This window comes from Gracilinanus agilis, chromosome 1 (assembly GCF_016433145.1).
Source record: "Gracilinanus agilis isolate LMUSP501 chromosome 1, AgileGrace, whole genome shotgun sequence".
NCBI classification, from domain to species: Eukaryota; Metazoa; Chordata; class Mammalia; order Didelphimorphia; family Didelphidae; genus Gracilinanus; species Gracilinanus agilis.
Genome location: NC_058130.1, coordinates 94,797,242 through 94,813,077, shown reverse-complemented (window position 1 = coordinate 94,813,077; position 15,836 = coordinate 94,797,242). Strand labels below are relative to the sequence as shown.

The window sequence follows — 15,836 nt, the reverse complement described above, 5'->3', positions numbered from 1 at the left end:
TTCCCCTCTCCTCCCTCTTCCTCCCCCTCCCTTCTTTTCCTCCTCCTCTTTCCCCTCCCTTCCTCCTTCCCTCTCTTCTTTCCTCCTTCCCTTTTTTTCCTCTCCCTTCCCTCCCTATCTCCCTTCTGTTCTTTCCCCCGCTTTCCCTCTCTCCCCCCTCTTAACTCTGCCCCTCTCTCGTCTCTCTCCCTCCTCCCTCCCCGGTGGGTCTCGCAGCCGCTCCGGTGCGCATCACCAACAAGTCCGCAGCGGTGCAGAAGATCTCAGCCCGCCTGCACGAGGAGGCGCAGCTCTTGGCGGAGCTGTCCGACCAGGCTGCGGCTGTGACATGGCTGAAGGACGGTCGGGCCCTGCCCAGTGGGCCCAAATATGAGCTCCAGGCCACGGAGCAGCGGCGGGTGTTGCGGGTGCGAGACGTGGCCAGGGACGACGCCGGCCTCTATGAGTGTCTCAGTCACGGGGACCGCATCGCTTACCAGCTCTGCGTGCAAGGTGCGTGCGCCTGCGTGCGTAAGTGCGCGCGGGGCTGGGGCGGGCGGGAATCGAGGCTCGAGGGTGGCTTCTCCGCGCCGGAAGGGCGTGGCCCCAAGAGGGTGAGAGGCTTCTGGGATGCGGGCTCCTCCCCCACCCCTTTCCTGGCCCCTGACCCTAGAAACGATCCCTATCATTTGCGGGCTCTTCGTCTTTCCGATCCTCAGATCCCTCCTCTGTAAAATGTTTGTTTTTTCAACCTACCTCATATGGCTTTTCTAGGGAAGACTTTGTAATAATAGCCAACATTTATGTAGTACTTAATATGTGCCAAGCTTTACAATTATTATCTCATTTGAGCCTTATCCTAACCCCGGGAGGGAGGTGCTGTTATCATATCCATTTTTACAGACAAGGAAACTGAGGCAAGCAGCATTAAGTTGACTTGCCCAGGGACAGTCAGATAATACATATCTGGGGTTGTATTTGAACTCAGGTCTTCTTGACTCCAGGCCTGGGGCACTATGAGTTAATGTTGTTTTCTCTTCATGAGACTTGGGAAAGGGTGCAGATTTGACAGGGCAAGAATGATTCTCCATTTTAAAGACCAAAAGAAGGAAGTGAGTTTCTCAAAGATGTAGAACTGGAGACCCCTTTCTGGAACTCTAGATTTTATTCCCAACCTTTTATTTATTTATTATATTTTATTTATATGTATTATTATTTATTCCTTGAAAGAAAGTAGTTACCATAATGGGAGTGTGAATATGGAGGAAATTAGTGGAGGAAATGATTTCTAAGAAATTTGATTAAATACAGATAAAGTTTTCTTTCTCCAGGTAAGTTTTGGAACAGACTGGAGAAATTTCTTTCTCAATATTTTCATTAAGAAGAGAGGCCTTGATATACTTCACAAGAACAAGTTGCTGAAAAAAATTGTATGATATTAAAAAAACAACACCTGTTTCCTTCTGTCTTAGAATCCATCAGTTGCAAGGCAGAAGAGCATTTAAGGATGGATGTTAAGTGACTTGTCCAGGGTCAAATAGCTAAGAAGTTTCTAAAGCCAAATTTGAACCCAGGACCTCATGTCTCTAGGCCTGACTCTCAATCTACTGAGCCACCTATCTGCACCAGTTATGATGTATTTAAATATAAATAGTCGTAACGCAAGTTTAATTGATTATATGTATGCTTAACATTAAATTTCATCCAAAATTAATAATAAGAAAAGACCTGGGGTTTTCACTGACTGTCAGACAATAATGTGAGCTCACTGCTAAAAATGTGATTGAGATGTTAGGCTTATGTCCAGAGCAGAGAAGGGTCAGACCACACCTGGACCACACCATGTTCAGATCTTCAGGCCACACTTTCCAAAGGACACTGACAAAGCAGAATATGTCCAGAAAAAGGCAGCCAGAATTGTGAAGGGATCTGAACCACATCATCTGAGGTTTCACTGAGGAAGCAAGGGATGTTTAACCTGGAAGAAAGACTTAGATGGGAGACAATGGCAGTCTTTATGCAGTTGAAGGGCTTACCTTAGGAAAAAGAGATTAGTTTTAGTCCCCAAGAATAATAATCAAAGCAATACAGATAAGTTACAGGATGGCAAATTTCTAGTTCAGTATTACAAAGAACTTTTTAACAGGTTTTTTTTTCCTCCTTTAAAAACTTTAAATATATATATATATATATATTATTTATTTAGAATATTTTTCCATGGTTCCATGATTCATGTTCTTCCCTCCCCTCTTCCAGAGCTGACAAACAATGCCACTGGGTTATACATGTATCATTTTAACAGTTTTTTTAAAAAATTCATTTAATTAATTAAGAATATTTTTCCATGGTTACATGATTTTTGTTCTTTCCCTCCCTCCCAGAGCCAACGAACAATTCCACTGGGTTTTTACATGTATCATTGTTTAAAAGTTGTTTTGTTTTGTTTTTTTAAGCCCTCACCTGTCTTAGAATCAATACTGTGTTATTGGTAAGGGCTAGGCAATGGGGGTTAAGGGACTTGCCCAGAGTCATATAGCCAGGAAGTGTCTGAGGGCAGATTTGAACCCAGGACTTCCTGTCTCTAGGTCTGGCTTTCAATCCACTGAGCCACCCAGCTGCCCCCAACAGTTGTTTTTAATAGACATTTTATTTACATTTTATTTTTTCTCAATAACATATAAAGGCAATTTTTAACACTAGTCTTATTAATATGCAAAAATGTTTTACATGCATGATTGCACATGTAAAATCTATATAAAAATTGCCTACATCTCGGGGGGAGAGAGGGAGAGAATTCAAGACTCAAAATTATTTTTAAAATGTAGGAAAAAATAAAATTAAAAACTGTAAAAACTATTCATTTAAAAAAAAAAACTTTGTTCCACGATGGAATGGATTCCTTTACGAGGTAGTGAGCTCTCTGTCATGGCTGGTATTGGAGGACAGGAGATTCCTGCCTTGGGGGAGAGGTTGGCCTAGATAATATGGATAAACACTTGAAAATAAGATCCATGAGAATGCCTCTGTACTGTGAGGCCACTCTCTGACACGCTCCTCCTGCCCAGCCCCTAACATCGATCTGATTTCAGTCTGCCAGGACACTTACCTTTTGGACCGTGTGGTTTCAGATCTGGTCCATTTCCTCCACAAAGATGTGGCAGGAGGCTCCGTGGAGGCCGTGTTGGGGGGCCAGGCCCAGTTTGAGTGTGAGACATCAGAGGCCCACGTGAATGTGCGCTGGTACAAGGATGGCACCGAACTGGGACGCTCCCAGCGCCTCTTCCAGGAGGACAAGGGAACGAAACACTCCCTGGTGGTGGGCACCGTCACCAGGCAGGATGAGGGCACGTACGCCTGCAGAGTTGGGGAGGACACTCTGGAGTTCAAGCTCAAGGTCTCTGGTGAGTAGGAGGATCCGGGAGGAGAGAGTGTTACGACAATGCACGGGGACTTGGCTGGGAGGATGGAGTCCCAGCGGCTCTGGTCTTCCTTTCCCTTCCTTTCTCCATTCTTCCCCCTTCCCCTCTTCTCTGATTTTCTGCCAGTTCTTTCCTCCGTTTCTCCAACTCTTCTCCTTCTGTTCTTTCTCCTTTCCTTCCTAGAAGTGTCTGCTTCTAAATTCTCGTTCTTGAGAGGGCCCCAATCCAGGACTTACCATCACCCTCACCACCACCTTCCACAAGCCTTGTATTTCTTTTTTTCATAACCCTCACTTCCCATCTTAGACTCTGCACTAATTACGGGTTCCAAGGCAGAAGAGGGGTAAGGGCTAGGCCATGGGGGTTAAGGGACTCATCCAGGGTCACATAACTGAGGTCAGATTGGAACCCAGAACCTCCAGCAGCCATTCTTCTTGATGAGATGATAGAATTTGGACCTTTGTCAGAAAGGGGGCGCCTCTCATGGAACTGTTCTCATGGTTTCCCTCTTTGTTGAAGGACCTGAGCCTAGTTGTAATAAAACTGATCCTCCCGATGGGCCCCTCGAAGTCCCTTCTACAGTGTTTCCGCTGGACAGAACTGGCCAGGGAGAAGCAGGAGGGTGGCTTTCAGGAGTGCTCCAAAAACAGTGTTGCTGTCTCTTTGGGGAGTCCTTTGCTTTTGAGACTCTTTGCCAGGGCACACTTTTCCGTGGACATCCAGCTAGGTGAGGAGGGGGCTACCATGTGTGTCCTTTCCCTGACTAAGATGCCCATCTTGAAATCTCTCATCAAGAAGAATGGGTGTGTGGCTCAGTGGACTGAGATCCAGGCTTATGGCCTTGGACACTTCCTAAGGTGGGAGGAAAAGGAGGAAGAGACAGGAGGTCCTGGGTTCAAATTTGACCTCAGATACTTCTTAGCTGGGTGACCCTGGGCAAGTCACTTAACTCCCATTACCTAGCCCTTACCACTCCTGCTTTAGAACCAATATGGATTATGGATTCTAAGACAGACAGTAAGGATTAAAAAAAAAAAACAATCAGAAGAGGAGCAGTCATTTTTCTCATTTGAAGAAGAGAGAAATTTTCTGGCTTCTATTCTCTTATCCTCTTAACAGGGAGTAATTTGCCTTGGTCACAGAACTTGGGGAGTTTTTGAAGTTTACATGTCTATCCCAAGCAACTTTAAAGTGAATAATATGGAAACAGGTATCAAGTGATAACATTTGCACAACCTAGTGGAATTGTTTATCGGTTCTGGGAAAGGGGAGGGAAAGAAAATGAATCATGGAAACATGGGAAAATATTAAAAAGAAATAAGACAAAAAAAATTTAATCCCAGTTACTTAAAAAAAAAGAATTAAAGAGACTAAATGGAACAGAAAAGACTTTCAAATATAGGACAATGCTTGATGGCAGCACAGATCTCCCAGAGCGGGCCATGAGGGCCCCAATTTTCTTTTAGCTCACCCACCTTCTCTCCGGTCAGCTATGCTTTTTGGTCTGTCCCACCTGTTACTTTGTGTCACCACAAGTCTTTTCTCCAGGACAGCTGAGAAGGCTGGAGAAGGAATCAGAAGAGAGAAACCATTAGAAACATGATGCCATCAGCTGACTGACCTGTCCCCTTGCAGCCAGGCTTGGGGGTGGATTGGAAGGTTGGGAGGGTAGGAGTGAAATTGGAAGAACCTGGCAGGACTGTTATTTTAAGGCAAATGGAGAGCAGCTGTTTTGAGTCTCCAAGGGAAAGTCCACAAGAGGGAGAAGAAAATGGGGTACAGCAGAAAGGATTGAGGTTACACTTGAGAAAGGACTTCCTGGCAGAAGAGATTTTAAGGAGGGATGAAGGTGACTGAGGAAGGATGTCAGAGAGCTTTCTCTGAGGTGAAATAGACCACCAGCTTCCTCATCCTCCTCAGAATAGGTTGGTTGATGGATTAAATCTATTCTTATTGACATAGAGGCAGGAGAATGAGTTAGGTGGCATTAGGAGGGAAGGGTTTCAAACCAAACCAAACCAAACCACAACAAAAATGTACATACCTTCATTAAAAAAAACAATTTTTTGTTTAGTCGTTCAGCCGTGTCTGACTCTTTGTCCATGAGGTTTTCTTGGCAAATTTACTGTATTCTTCTCCAGTGGATCCAAAAAAAGACTTTATTGCTAAAAAATGCTAAACATCCTCTGATCCTTTAGTAAATCATAATCTTTTCACAGCGGGGAGGGTGTTCTCTAGATGTCGATGGTTGCTGACTGATAGGATGGTGGTTGCTGAAGGTTGGGGTGGCTGAGGCAATTTATTAAAATAAGACAAAAATGAAATTTGCTTTATCGGCCAACTCTTCCTTTAGCAATAGATGTCTCTGTAGCATGGGATGCTGTTTGATAGCATTTTATCCACACTAAAACAGCTTTCAAAATTGGAGTCTGAGTCAACTCAGACTTTGCCATTGCTTTATCATCTAAGTTTTTGTAATATTCTTCAATCGTGTGTCTCAGGACACAGGGACACCCAGGAGAAATTTCTTGTCTATTTGAAATTCCTGGTGCTTCTGATGATAAAGCTATATGAATATTTTTAGAGTTTGAAAGGGTCGAATCAGCAATTAAAGCTGTTGTTGATCTGAATGGGAGATATTTGGTGGATGAGTAGTAAAAGCTTGTTTCTACAACTTGGATAAATTCCAAGTTTTGGATATGGCAGAGCAAGTCCAATTTTAAGAACTCAGAACACAAATCACCTCTGGCAATCCTTAGTAAGCCTTTAGGCTGAAAGGGAAGAAGGCAAGCCTGCTTGACCAGTGGGTACTGAGACTTTAGGTAAGGACTCCTAAAATTCATATTGACTGATTCTTTTTTTTAAATTTTGTGTTTTTTTTTAAATATAGTATAAAATCCTTTAGAAAAAAAGGAGAGGGAAAGAGATAGGAGAATGGCTGGGAATGGTGAGAACACACATACCATTTATTGATTAAATTAGTGGGCTTCTGTGGGTGTGGTTTGTGATGCCCCAAAACAATTACAATAGCAACATCAAAGGTCAGTGATCACAAATCACCACAATAGATAAAATAATGAAAACTTTTGAAATATTGTGAGAATGACCAAAATGTGACACAGAGACATGATGTGAGCACGTTGATGGAAAAATAGCAGTGAAAGACTTGCTCGACATGGATGCCACAAACCTTCAATTTATTTTTTTAAATGCAATATCTGCAAAGTGCAGCAAAGTGAAGCACAATGAAATGAAGTGTGCCTGTCATTATGATGTCCTTAATATTTAGGAGGGAACTGGCCAACAGGGCATGAGTATTGGCAGACAGACATACAGCCAGTGGCTTCTTGGTTTCTTCTTGCTTCTCAATTCCATTTTATGAGGATTTGATGAAGAAATTGGGGATGCTTAGGAAACTAAAGATTTTTGGGGGACATGATTGTTGTCTTCAAGGATATGAAGAACTGTCCTGCAGAACAGGCATTAGACCTTCTGCTTGGTCTCAGATGGTTGTAGTAGGAGTTAAGAGTAAAAGATTCAGAGAGGCAGAAATAGGCTTGCTCTAATTGATTCCCTACCAATTGGAATTATCTAAAAATGGAAGAGGCTACCTTGTAAGGGAGTGAGTCTTCCATCACTAGAGGTCTTCCAATAGATCTTCAGTGAAGATCCTCACAGGTAAGTTCCCTATATCAATGAAATCACATCTGCACTAAAAACAAACAAACAAAACAAAATGAACAAAAACCATAAAGACAAAACTCTGGATCTGGAAAGGCTCCTTGAAGATGATAAATTTTCAGAAGAGCAAGAATATGGTTTGGTAGAGAGAAGGAGGGCAGCTAGGTGGCTCAGTGGGTAGAGCATCAAGCCTAGAGTCAGGAGACTCATCTTCCTGAGTTCAAATCTGGCCCTAGATACTTATTAGCTGTGTGGCCATAGGCGAGTCACTTAACCTCGTTGGCCTCAGTTCCCTCATCTGTAAAATGAGCTGGAGAAAGAAATGGCGAAGTACTCTAATATCTTAAATTTCATTTAACATTACTGGTTATTAATCATATTATTGATTGGATTAATGACAATAGTAAAGAATTACTTGCTTTGTAAATATCAAATTTCTATCAAATCTGTAAACTTGTAAAATTTTTAGAATTTAAATATTTAAGTGGAATTTAAGCAAATCTGTTACATCTTTGCCATTCCGTTCCTCTGTTATTATGTGACTATTTTACTAGAAAAAAGATTAAATTAGGAAAAAAAGAAAAGTGATAAGTGATATCACCTGCTAAGAAAACCTCAAATCAGGTCACAAAGTTAGACATGACTAACACAATTGAATAACAATAAATGAAGAATTTCTTAATGACAACAGATATTAATAAAATTATCATAATAAATAAAATCAGTCATGTAGTTATTATGGTTTACTATTTTAAAGTTATGGTTATAATGAATAGTTACTACTTTATTATTACAAGGGAAGGAGAAATCATGAGGCAATATGGCTTAAGAAGGGCAATGGATTTGGTGTTAATATTAATAACTGGCATTTATATAACACTTTAAGATTTGCAAAGTGCTTTACAATCATTGTCTCATTTTATCCTCACAACAACCTTGGGAAATGGGCCCTATCCATTTTCCCTGTTTTTCAGTTGAGGAAACTGAGGCATATAGTGGTTAAGGCAGGTAGCTAGTAAGTGTGTCTGAAGCCCTATTTAAACTCGGGTCTTCCCTTGGTCCACTCTATAACCTAGCTTCCTTATGACTGTAGACAAGTGATAGAAATCACTTTTCTGGGCCTTGGTTTCCTTATTAGTAAAATGAGGGAGTCCGTGTCAAACTCTGGGGCTTCTGAACTTTTTTGTGTGTCCTAACTAACTTGTGACTATGTGAAGCCTGTAAGCCCCTTCTCAGAATGTTTTTAAATGTATAAAATAAAATACCGAAAATTTCAAAGGAAACCGACTATATTGAAATAGTTAACCAAAATATTTTTAAAAAGGTCATCGATTTCAGGATGATCTCTGAGCCCTTCTAGCACTAAATCTTGTGATTGAGGTCATCATACATTTAGAGCTAGAAGGGACTTGAGAGATGATTTAGACGGACTCTCTTGATTTAGAGGAGGAAAAGGAACCCTCAAGAAGATAGGACTCTGATCCTCAAGTGTCAGGGGCAGGACTTGAACCCCAGGTCTTTGGGGCCCCACTGGCAGCTCCATATACATTATGCTGCCTCTGGACAGTGAATCTTGGCATCCCTGGAGTCTGAGGACAAAGAGCCTTACACATGGAGGGGGAGACACTTAATAAATTTTGTGGAATTGAATTTTTCTGTTATTTTATTAATCAATCAATCAATTAATTCATTTAGCTACTCATCTATTTATTTGTTTGCTTGTTTATTTATTTATTTTTGCTGAATTCCATTCTTCAGGTTTTAGTCTAGCTTTTGTCACTTCACGGCCCCACCCAGAGGCTGGGAGTGGTGGGCTGGAGATGAGAACAAGCCTCAGACCCTTCCTCAGCCCTGAGGAGCTGCTGTCTCTGACACCTGATTTCTTTGCCCCCCACAGACAAAGCAGTGAAATTTATCAACAAGCCGCCGTCCCCCCCTGAGGTGATGGTCAGCCCTGGGGGGCAGCTGGAGCTGGCTTGTGAGGTGTCCGAGGCTGGTGGGACTGTGGTGTGGAAGAGGGAGCAGAAGGAGGTAAAGAAGGACCAGAGGACAGAGATCCACAGCCAGGGCACTCGGCGGACCTTCATCCTTCGCCAGATGACCCATAGCGACCAGGGCACCTACAGCTGCCATGCTGGGGATGACCATGTCACTTTCCATGTCCGGGTCCAAGGTAGGAGGGGGACAGACCAGGCACTGAAGGGCCAAAGGGGTGAAAGGGTGAATGGGGAGAGGTCCAGGGGTCCAGGCTGCTACTCTTCCTTTCTTTCCTTTCATGGGATCATTCAATCAGTTAATCAGTAAGCAATGAATAAGCCCTTTTTTATGGGCTGTTGGCAGTATGGTTCTGTGGATAGTGAGTTAGCCTAGAAGCCAGGAAGACCTAAATTTGAGTCTCTGCCCTGACACATACTGTCTGGGTAACCCTGGACAGATCCCCTAACCTCTCAGTGAAGGTCCTGAACTACACTGGAAGAGGAACATTGCCGGCTCAAGAAGGCCCCCATAGCAACAAAATCAAATCAAAGATCCAATAAGTTAACATAAATAAAATGCTTTGTAAACTTTATAGAATTATTACTGTTATGATAATAATCACAGGTCCAGTCCCTGCTCCTCTCCCCTCACTCGGTGTTAGGGTCTGAAGATATTATGAAAAAACAAAAAGAATAGTTCCCACCTCAAGGAGCTTCAATTCTAAGGAAAGGATCTGCAGAGCAGGCTGCATCTTGGGCCCTGGGGTCCTCCCCTCTTCCCAACCAGCTCTTGCTTTCTTGGCCTTGTGCCCCCAGGAGCCAAATCAGTTTAGGACCTGAACGCAGAGAAACCAGATTTTACTCCAAGTCATTATAATCCACCAGGCACCAGACAGAGAAGCGTGGATATAGGGGAGCCTGGAGGGTTTCGGGGTTTCATGTCTTTCCTGCCCTTGATGTCTCATGAAGCCGAATAACCTCAGTGCATCCCACTAACTAAGCAAGCCTCAGTCAGAGAATAAAGGAAGGGGATCCCATTTCATCCAGACCCATTACTCGAGGGGTCCCGTGGGCCCCTTTGTTCTTACGTAGGTATTTCATGTCAATCAGACCTGTTTCTAGCCCTGCCTCTGTCATTTGTCTCTTTCCCCCTCTGAATTTCTTTTTCCTCGACTACAGAATGAGGGAGTTGGACTAGAAGTCTCTAAATTTCCTTCTGGGCCTGGCATTTTATGTTCTGGGATCCAAGATGGCTTTCTTCTCTGAGAACTCTATGGGTCAAGGTTCCTTTTTATCTCTAGGTCTATTTCTACGAAGTCCCAGAGTAGCTCTCTGATTCTTATTATTTATTGAAATCAGGATGAACGAAATGGAATTATTATTGGGGGTGGGACGGGCAGGGCATAAGATATAAGGAAGAGTGCTAAAAAAAAGCATGACATTCTAGGGAGACAGAGCCAGGAGCTTCAAGCTGCTCTCTTCCCCCTTTCCCATCTTGGAGCAGAGTTTGGGAGTTGGGATGGGCTGGGGGCAATCTCCTGGATCTTACTGGAAAAGCACCCATCAGACATGACAGATGTGGGACGGGGACAGGTCTGAACCTGACCCAATTTCAGGGAACTTAGTAATTTTGCCTATTTCCTTTCCCAATTTCCTACTCCAGAATCCTCCCTAGTATTTGCCAAAGAGCAACAAAGCCAGAATAAGGTACAGGTGATATCTGGGGAAAATGCTACCCTGAGCTGTGAGGTGGCTCAGTCCAAGACAGATGTTACATGGTACAAGGATGGGAAGAAACTGAGCTCAAGCCAGAGGGTTCGACTGCAGGCCCAGGGTAAGAGCCGGCAGCTGGTGGTGCAGCAGGCAGGCAAGGCAGATGCTGGAGAGTACAGCTGTGAAGCCGGGGGCCAGAGGGTCACCTTCCACCTCAACATCAAAGGTGGGTAGCCTTTTGGAGTTGGGTGGGGGGGGGGTGTTCCATGACGCATTCCGTTGGGATGGCAGCAAGGTGATTTATTTGTTGTTCAGTCGAGTCTGACTGTGATCCCATGGACCCTGGGGTCTTCTTGGCAAAGATAATGGAGTGCTTTGCCATTTCTTTCTCCAGGGGATTCAAACAAATGGGATGAAGTGACTTTCCCAGTGTCACACAGAGAGGAAGTATCTGAGGCCAGATTTGAACCCAGGGACTTCCAGTCTCTAGGCCTGGCTCTCCATCCACGGAGCCACCCAGCTACCCATTTCCTTTGCAAAATCTTTAGAATTTTTGGCATAGTTCTGGCTCTGGAATTCCTCCCCATATTTCTCTTATCCAGACCTTAGAAAATTTTCTCCCATCAGGGAATCTTCTCAACCTGCACTTGAAGTTCTCAGGATTAATTTCTTTCTTCTTTTGTCTGAAGAGTTTCCCTAGGCTTTCCTCCCACATTTCTGCAGTATCTACCATGAGGACATTCTCTTCTGAAAATGCATCTCTACAACTTTTGGTTGCTGTGAAATGAATTAGGACCTTGCCTGCTTGACTCTGTGTGTTCCTCCTTTTCTCAGAGTCTGCCGTGGTATTTGCCAAGGAGCAGCAGACACAGAGCAAGGTGGAGGCCGTGGCAGGGGGCAGTGCCACCCTGAGCTGTGAGCTGGCCCAGGCCCACACAGAGGTGACCTGGTACAAGGATGGGAAGAAACTGAGCCGCAGCCAGAAGGTGCACGTGGAGGCCAAGGGCAAGAGCCGGCAGCTGGTGGTCCAGCAGGCGGGGAAGGAGGATGCTGGGGAGTACACCTGTGAGGCTGGGGGCCAGAAGGTCACCTTCTGCCTGGATGTCAAAGGTCAGCTCCCCTGGGGGAGAGGGAATGGAAAAATGTCTTCTGATTCATGTGCATTTAGTTCTACACTAAGATTTTTAAATATCCTGTATATCTGTTTAAAAAAAAAAACAAATTTCTGTCTTGGAATTCGTTCTAAGCATTGGCTCTGAGGCAGAAGTGTGTTTAGGGCTAGGCAATGGGGGTTAAAGTGACTTGCCCAGGGTCACATAGCTAGGAAGTGTCTGAATCAAGATTTAATCCCAGGACCTCCCATCTCCAGACTTGGCTCTCTATCCACTGAGGGTTTGATAAATATCTCTTGATAATCTTCATAAAAAATGGAGAGATGCGAGTTAGATGTTAGTACTAAAAATGAAGACAGATCTGGTTGAATGAGAGGACCCAAAGAGCAGGCATTAGGGGCTGGATGGCACTTGGGAAGGCAGTATCCAGTGGAATACACTATGGTTCTGCTCTTGGTCCTGAATTGTTTAATATTTTTATTAATGACACAAATAAAAGCATGGATAACATGCTATCCACTTTGTACATAAAATCTGGCAGAGAGCAAACATATAGGATGATGAAGTTAGGGTACATAAGAGATCCTGACAGGCTAGAATACTGGGCTAAATCTAGTATGTTGTCATTTAGTCAGGTAAATGACATCTTAAAATATAAAACCTTACATTTGGGTTCAAAAAATCAGACTCACAAGAAAAAGATTGGGGAGGTGTGATTAAACCAAAATTTTTGGGAAAAAATGTCTAGAGATTTTGATGGACTCTCGTTAGGAGTCAGCCAGCAGTCAAGGGCATCTAGATGGTACAGTGGGCAGAGTGCTGGGGCTGGAGCCAGGGAGACTTATTTTTTAATATTTGAATCTGACCTCAGACACTTCCTAGCTGTGTGGTCCTGGGCAAGTCACTCAACTCTGCCTCAGTTTCCTCATCTGTAAAATGAGCTGGAGAAGGAAAAGGCAAACTATTCCATTGTCTTTACCAAGAAAACCCCAAATGGGGTCATGAAGAGTCAGGCACAACTGAAATGACTTAACAACAAGAATAATGGCAGACAAAAAATGTTAATTAAATCTTGGGCTATGTTAAGAGCAGTATATCTCTCAAAAATAAGGAGGTAATTGTTTTACTATACCACTATCCAGAATATTATGTTTAGTTCAAGGCATCACATTTTAGGAAATTTCAAATTAGAAGGAAGCAGTAGAAAGATAAATGAATGGTCTTGAGTTCATGCCATGTGAAAACTGTCTTAAGGAACTAGAGATGTTTAGTTTGGAAAAGAGAAAAATCAGAAGGATTATGATCATTGTCTTTGACCATCTGAAAGGCAGTCAAGGAAGAAGAATTAGACTTGTTCTATTCAGGCCCAGATGGAAGAACTAGAGACAATGGGTAGAAATTTGAATGGAGTGAATTTGAGTTTGACATAAAGAACATGTTCCTGAGGACTAGAGTTATCCATTCAAAAGTGGAACATCCCACCTTGGGAGGGCATGGCTTCTTCCTTATTGGTGGCCTTCAAGCAGAGCAGGGTGAGGATTTCTTGGTTATATTGTAGTAGGATTATTTTTTTTAGGTATAGGTTGTACCAGATAGCCTCTGAGGAGCTTTCTGCCTCTGAAATTCTATCATTCTGTGATTTATAGATCTAGATTTCTTCTGATTGATGTCCTTAGCAGCCTTTGGAAATCCTCCCACTTAGGGACAGCTCTTAGAATGCCTGGCACTCAGCTCTTTTCTTTCCTCATGTGACCAATCCCATTGTGTAATCAAGCAGGGCTATAGTGTCAGTTCACAGAAGGTGTCACTCAGGGCATTCTGGCCTGATACTTGTTTAATTCCAAAAATTTCAGTTTCTATAAAGTGACCCAATCTTCTGTGGTATGCCCTCAATGCTTAAAAAAAAATAACCCTTACCTTCCATCTTAGAATCAATACTAGGTATTGGTTCTAAGACAGAAGAACAACCAAGGACTAGGCAATGGGGGCTTGGTGACCTACAGGGGAGTTAGGGAGTATCTGAGGCCAGATTTGAGCCCAGGATCTCCCAATCCTAGGCCTGGCTCTCCATCCACAGAGCCACCTAGCTGCTTCTTATCCTCAACTCTTTGTGTTGATCCTTTCCCCAGAGTCTGTGGCAGTGTTTGCCAAGGAGCAGCAGACACAGAACAAGGTGGAGGCCGTGGCAGGGGGCAGTGCCACCCTGAGCTGTGAGCTGGCCCAGGCCCACACAGAGGTGACCTGGTACAAGGATGGGAAGAAACTGAGCCGCAGCCAGAAGGTGCACGTGGAGGCCAAGGGCAAGAGCCGGCAGCTGGTGGTCCAGCAGGCAGGGAAGGAGGATGCTGGGGAGTACATCTGTGAGGCTGGGGGCCAGAAGGTCACCTTCTGCCTGGACGTCAAAGGTCAGTTATCCTTGGGGGGCAGAGAAAAAGAGGGAGAGAGGAAAAAAGAGAGAGAGAGAGAAAGAGAGAGAGGGAGAGGAAGGAGGTTCAGAGACTCCTTGTACATAGTCACTTAATTGACATAACACCATGGCACCTTGGCAGACATTTGGTCCCTCAGCTTCCTTCAGTAACCCCCTCCCCAACCCAGCCCTGCCTCTTGCCCCAGCATCCCCTGGCCTTCTCTGCCCCTGACTAGAAATCTCTGCTGCCATGGCAGTGGGAGCTTGAGGGAAAGGGGCCACAGCCCCAAAGAGGCTTTGTTCTAGACAGAGTCAAGTTTTCTATGGATCCTCATGTTGAAAAAAATCAGGAAAATGCAGGAGCAGAGACTTTTGGCTATACAGAAACAATATGCACAAGCCAAGATGAAGTCATTCCATAAAGTATATCAAGTTATTCCTCTATCTCCTGTTAGATAATCAGATATGTATGGCCAGACCCCAAAAAGCAACAATCCCTAGTTTATTGGATTCTAATTTGGATAAGGAATTAAGACAGTTTTCTATTCTGGGATTATGCTCTGGCAATGATGCTTTGCCTACGATTCATAGGATGTCAGAGCTGAGAGGGACTTGGGAATGATGAATCTTGAAAGAGGTTAAGAGAATTGTCCAGGGTTACATGGCTAGTAAGTGTCTCCAGCTGGATTTGCACTATCCATCCAGGCACTATGCTACCTAGATGCCTATAACAGAGTACATCAGATCTCAGAACTGGGAAGGCATAGAGAGAGGTCAGCTGGTCCAACCTCCTCATTTTACAAAAGGAGAAAACTTAGTCTTGGTGGTTTACCATTCTCTAATGGTAATTCTTTTTTCTTTCTTTTTTTTTTTTTTAGTTTTATCTTTATTTTATTTTAATAACAAATTTACACATAAGTTTTCCAAATCATCTCCCTCCTTTCTTCCTTCCCCTCTCCTAGAGTTGACAAGCAATTCAGTCCAGGTTGCACATGGATTTCTGATGGTATTTTAAAGAGTTTTTAGTACATTTCCCCTCATTTCTTTACGCCATTCCTTAGGACAATCCGCCGCATCCAGAGGTTCCCCTGATGTACTCTTGTGGCCTCTGGAACTCCCCTCTCTTTTTCTTCTATCAGTATAAATGCATTTCCTAAGAGAACAAGAGCTGTACTCTCATCCCTCATTGGAAGGTGCCAGGTCTAACCTCAGTGTATTCTAACGAGAGTTACTGGCCTCCAAAGCTTCAGCCTCTAGAAGATGACTCATCGATGATGACATGACTCTGTGTTCATCCCTTTCCCAGAGCCTGCCATGGTGTTTGCCAAGGAGCAGCAGACACAGAACAAAGTGGAGGCCGTGGCAGGGGGCAGTGCCACCCTGAGCTGTGAGCTGGCCCAGGCCCACACAGAGGTGACCTGGTACAAGGATGGGAAGAAACTGAGCCTCAGCCAGAAGGTGCACGTGGAGGCCAAGGGCAAGAGCCGGCAGCTGGTGGTCCAGCAGGCGGGGAAGGAGGATGCTGGGGAGTACATCTGTGAGGCTGGGG

At 43.9% G+C, this 15,836-nt stretch overlaps 1 protein-coding gene across 1 annotated transcript in view; it reads left to right on the top strand.

Annotated features, from left to right (window-relative positions):
- Positions 1–15,836, top strand: part of OBSCN (obscurin, cytoskeletal calmodulin and titin-interacting RhoGEF) — a 301,647-nt gene that overhangs the window by 35,522 nt on the left and 250,289 nt on the right. The window contains exons 7-13 of the mRNA XM_044676976.1: positions 217–492; positions 3,108–3,380; positions 8,977–9,252; positions 10,719–10,994; positions 11,603–11,878; positions 14,010–14,285; positions 15,594–15,829. Of these exons, the coding sequence (XP_044532911.1) occupies positions 217–492; positions 3,108–3,380; positions 8,977–9,252; positions 10,719–10,994; positions 11,603–11,878; positions 14,010–14,285; positions 15,594–15,829 (1,889 nt within the window). The remainder of the gene's footprint in view (positions 1–216; positions 493–3,107; positions 3,381–8,976; positions 9,253–10,718; positions 10,995–11,602; positions 11,879–14,009; positions 14,286–15,593; positions 15,830–15,836) is intronic.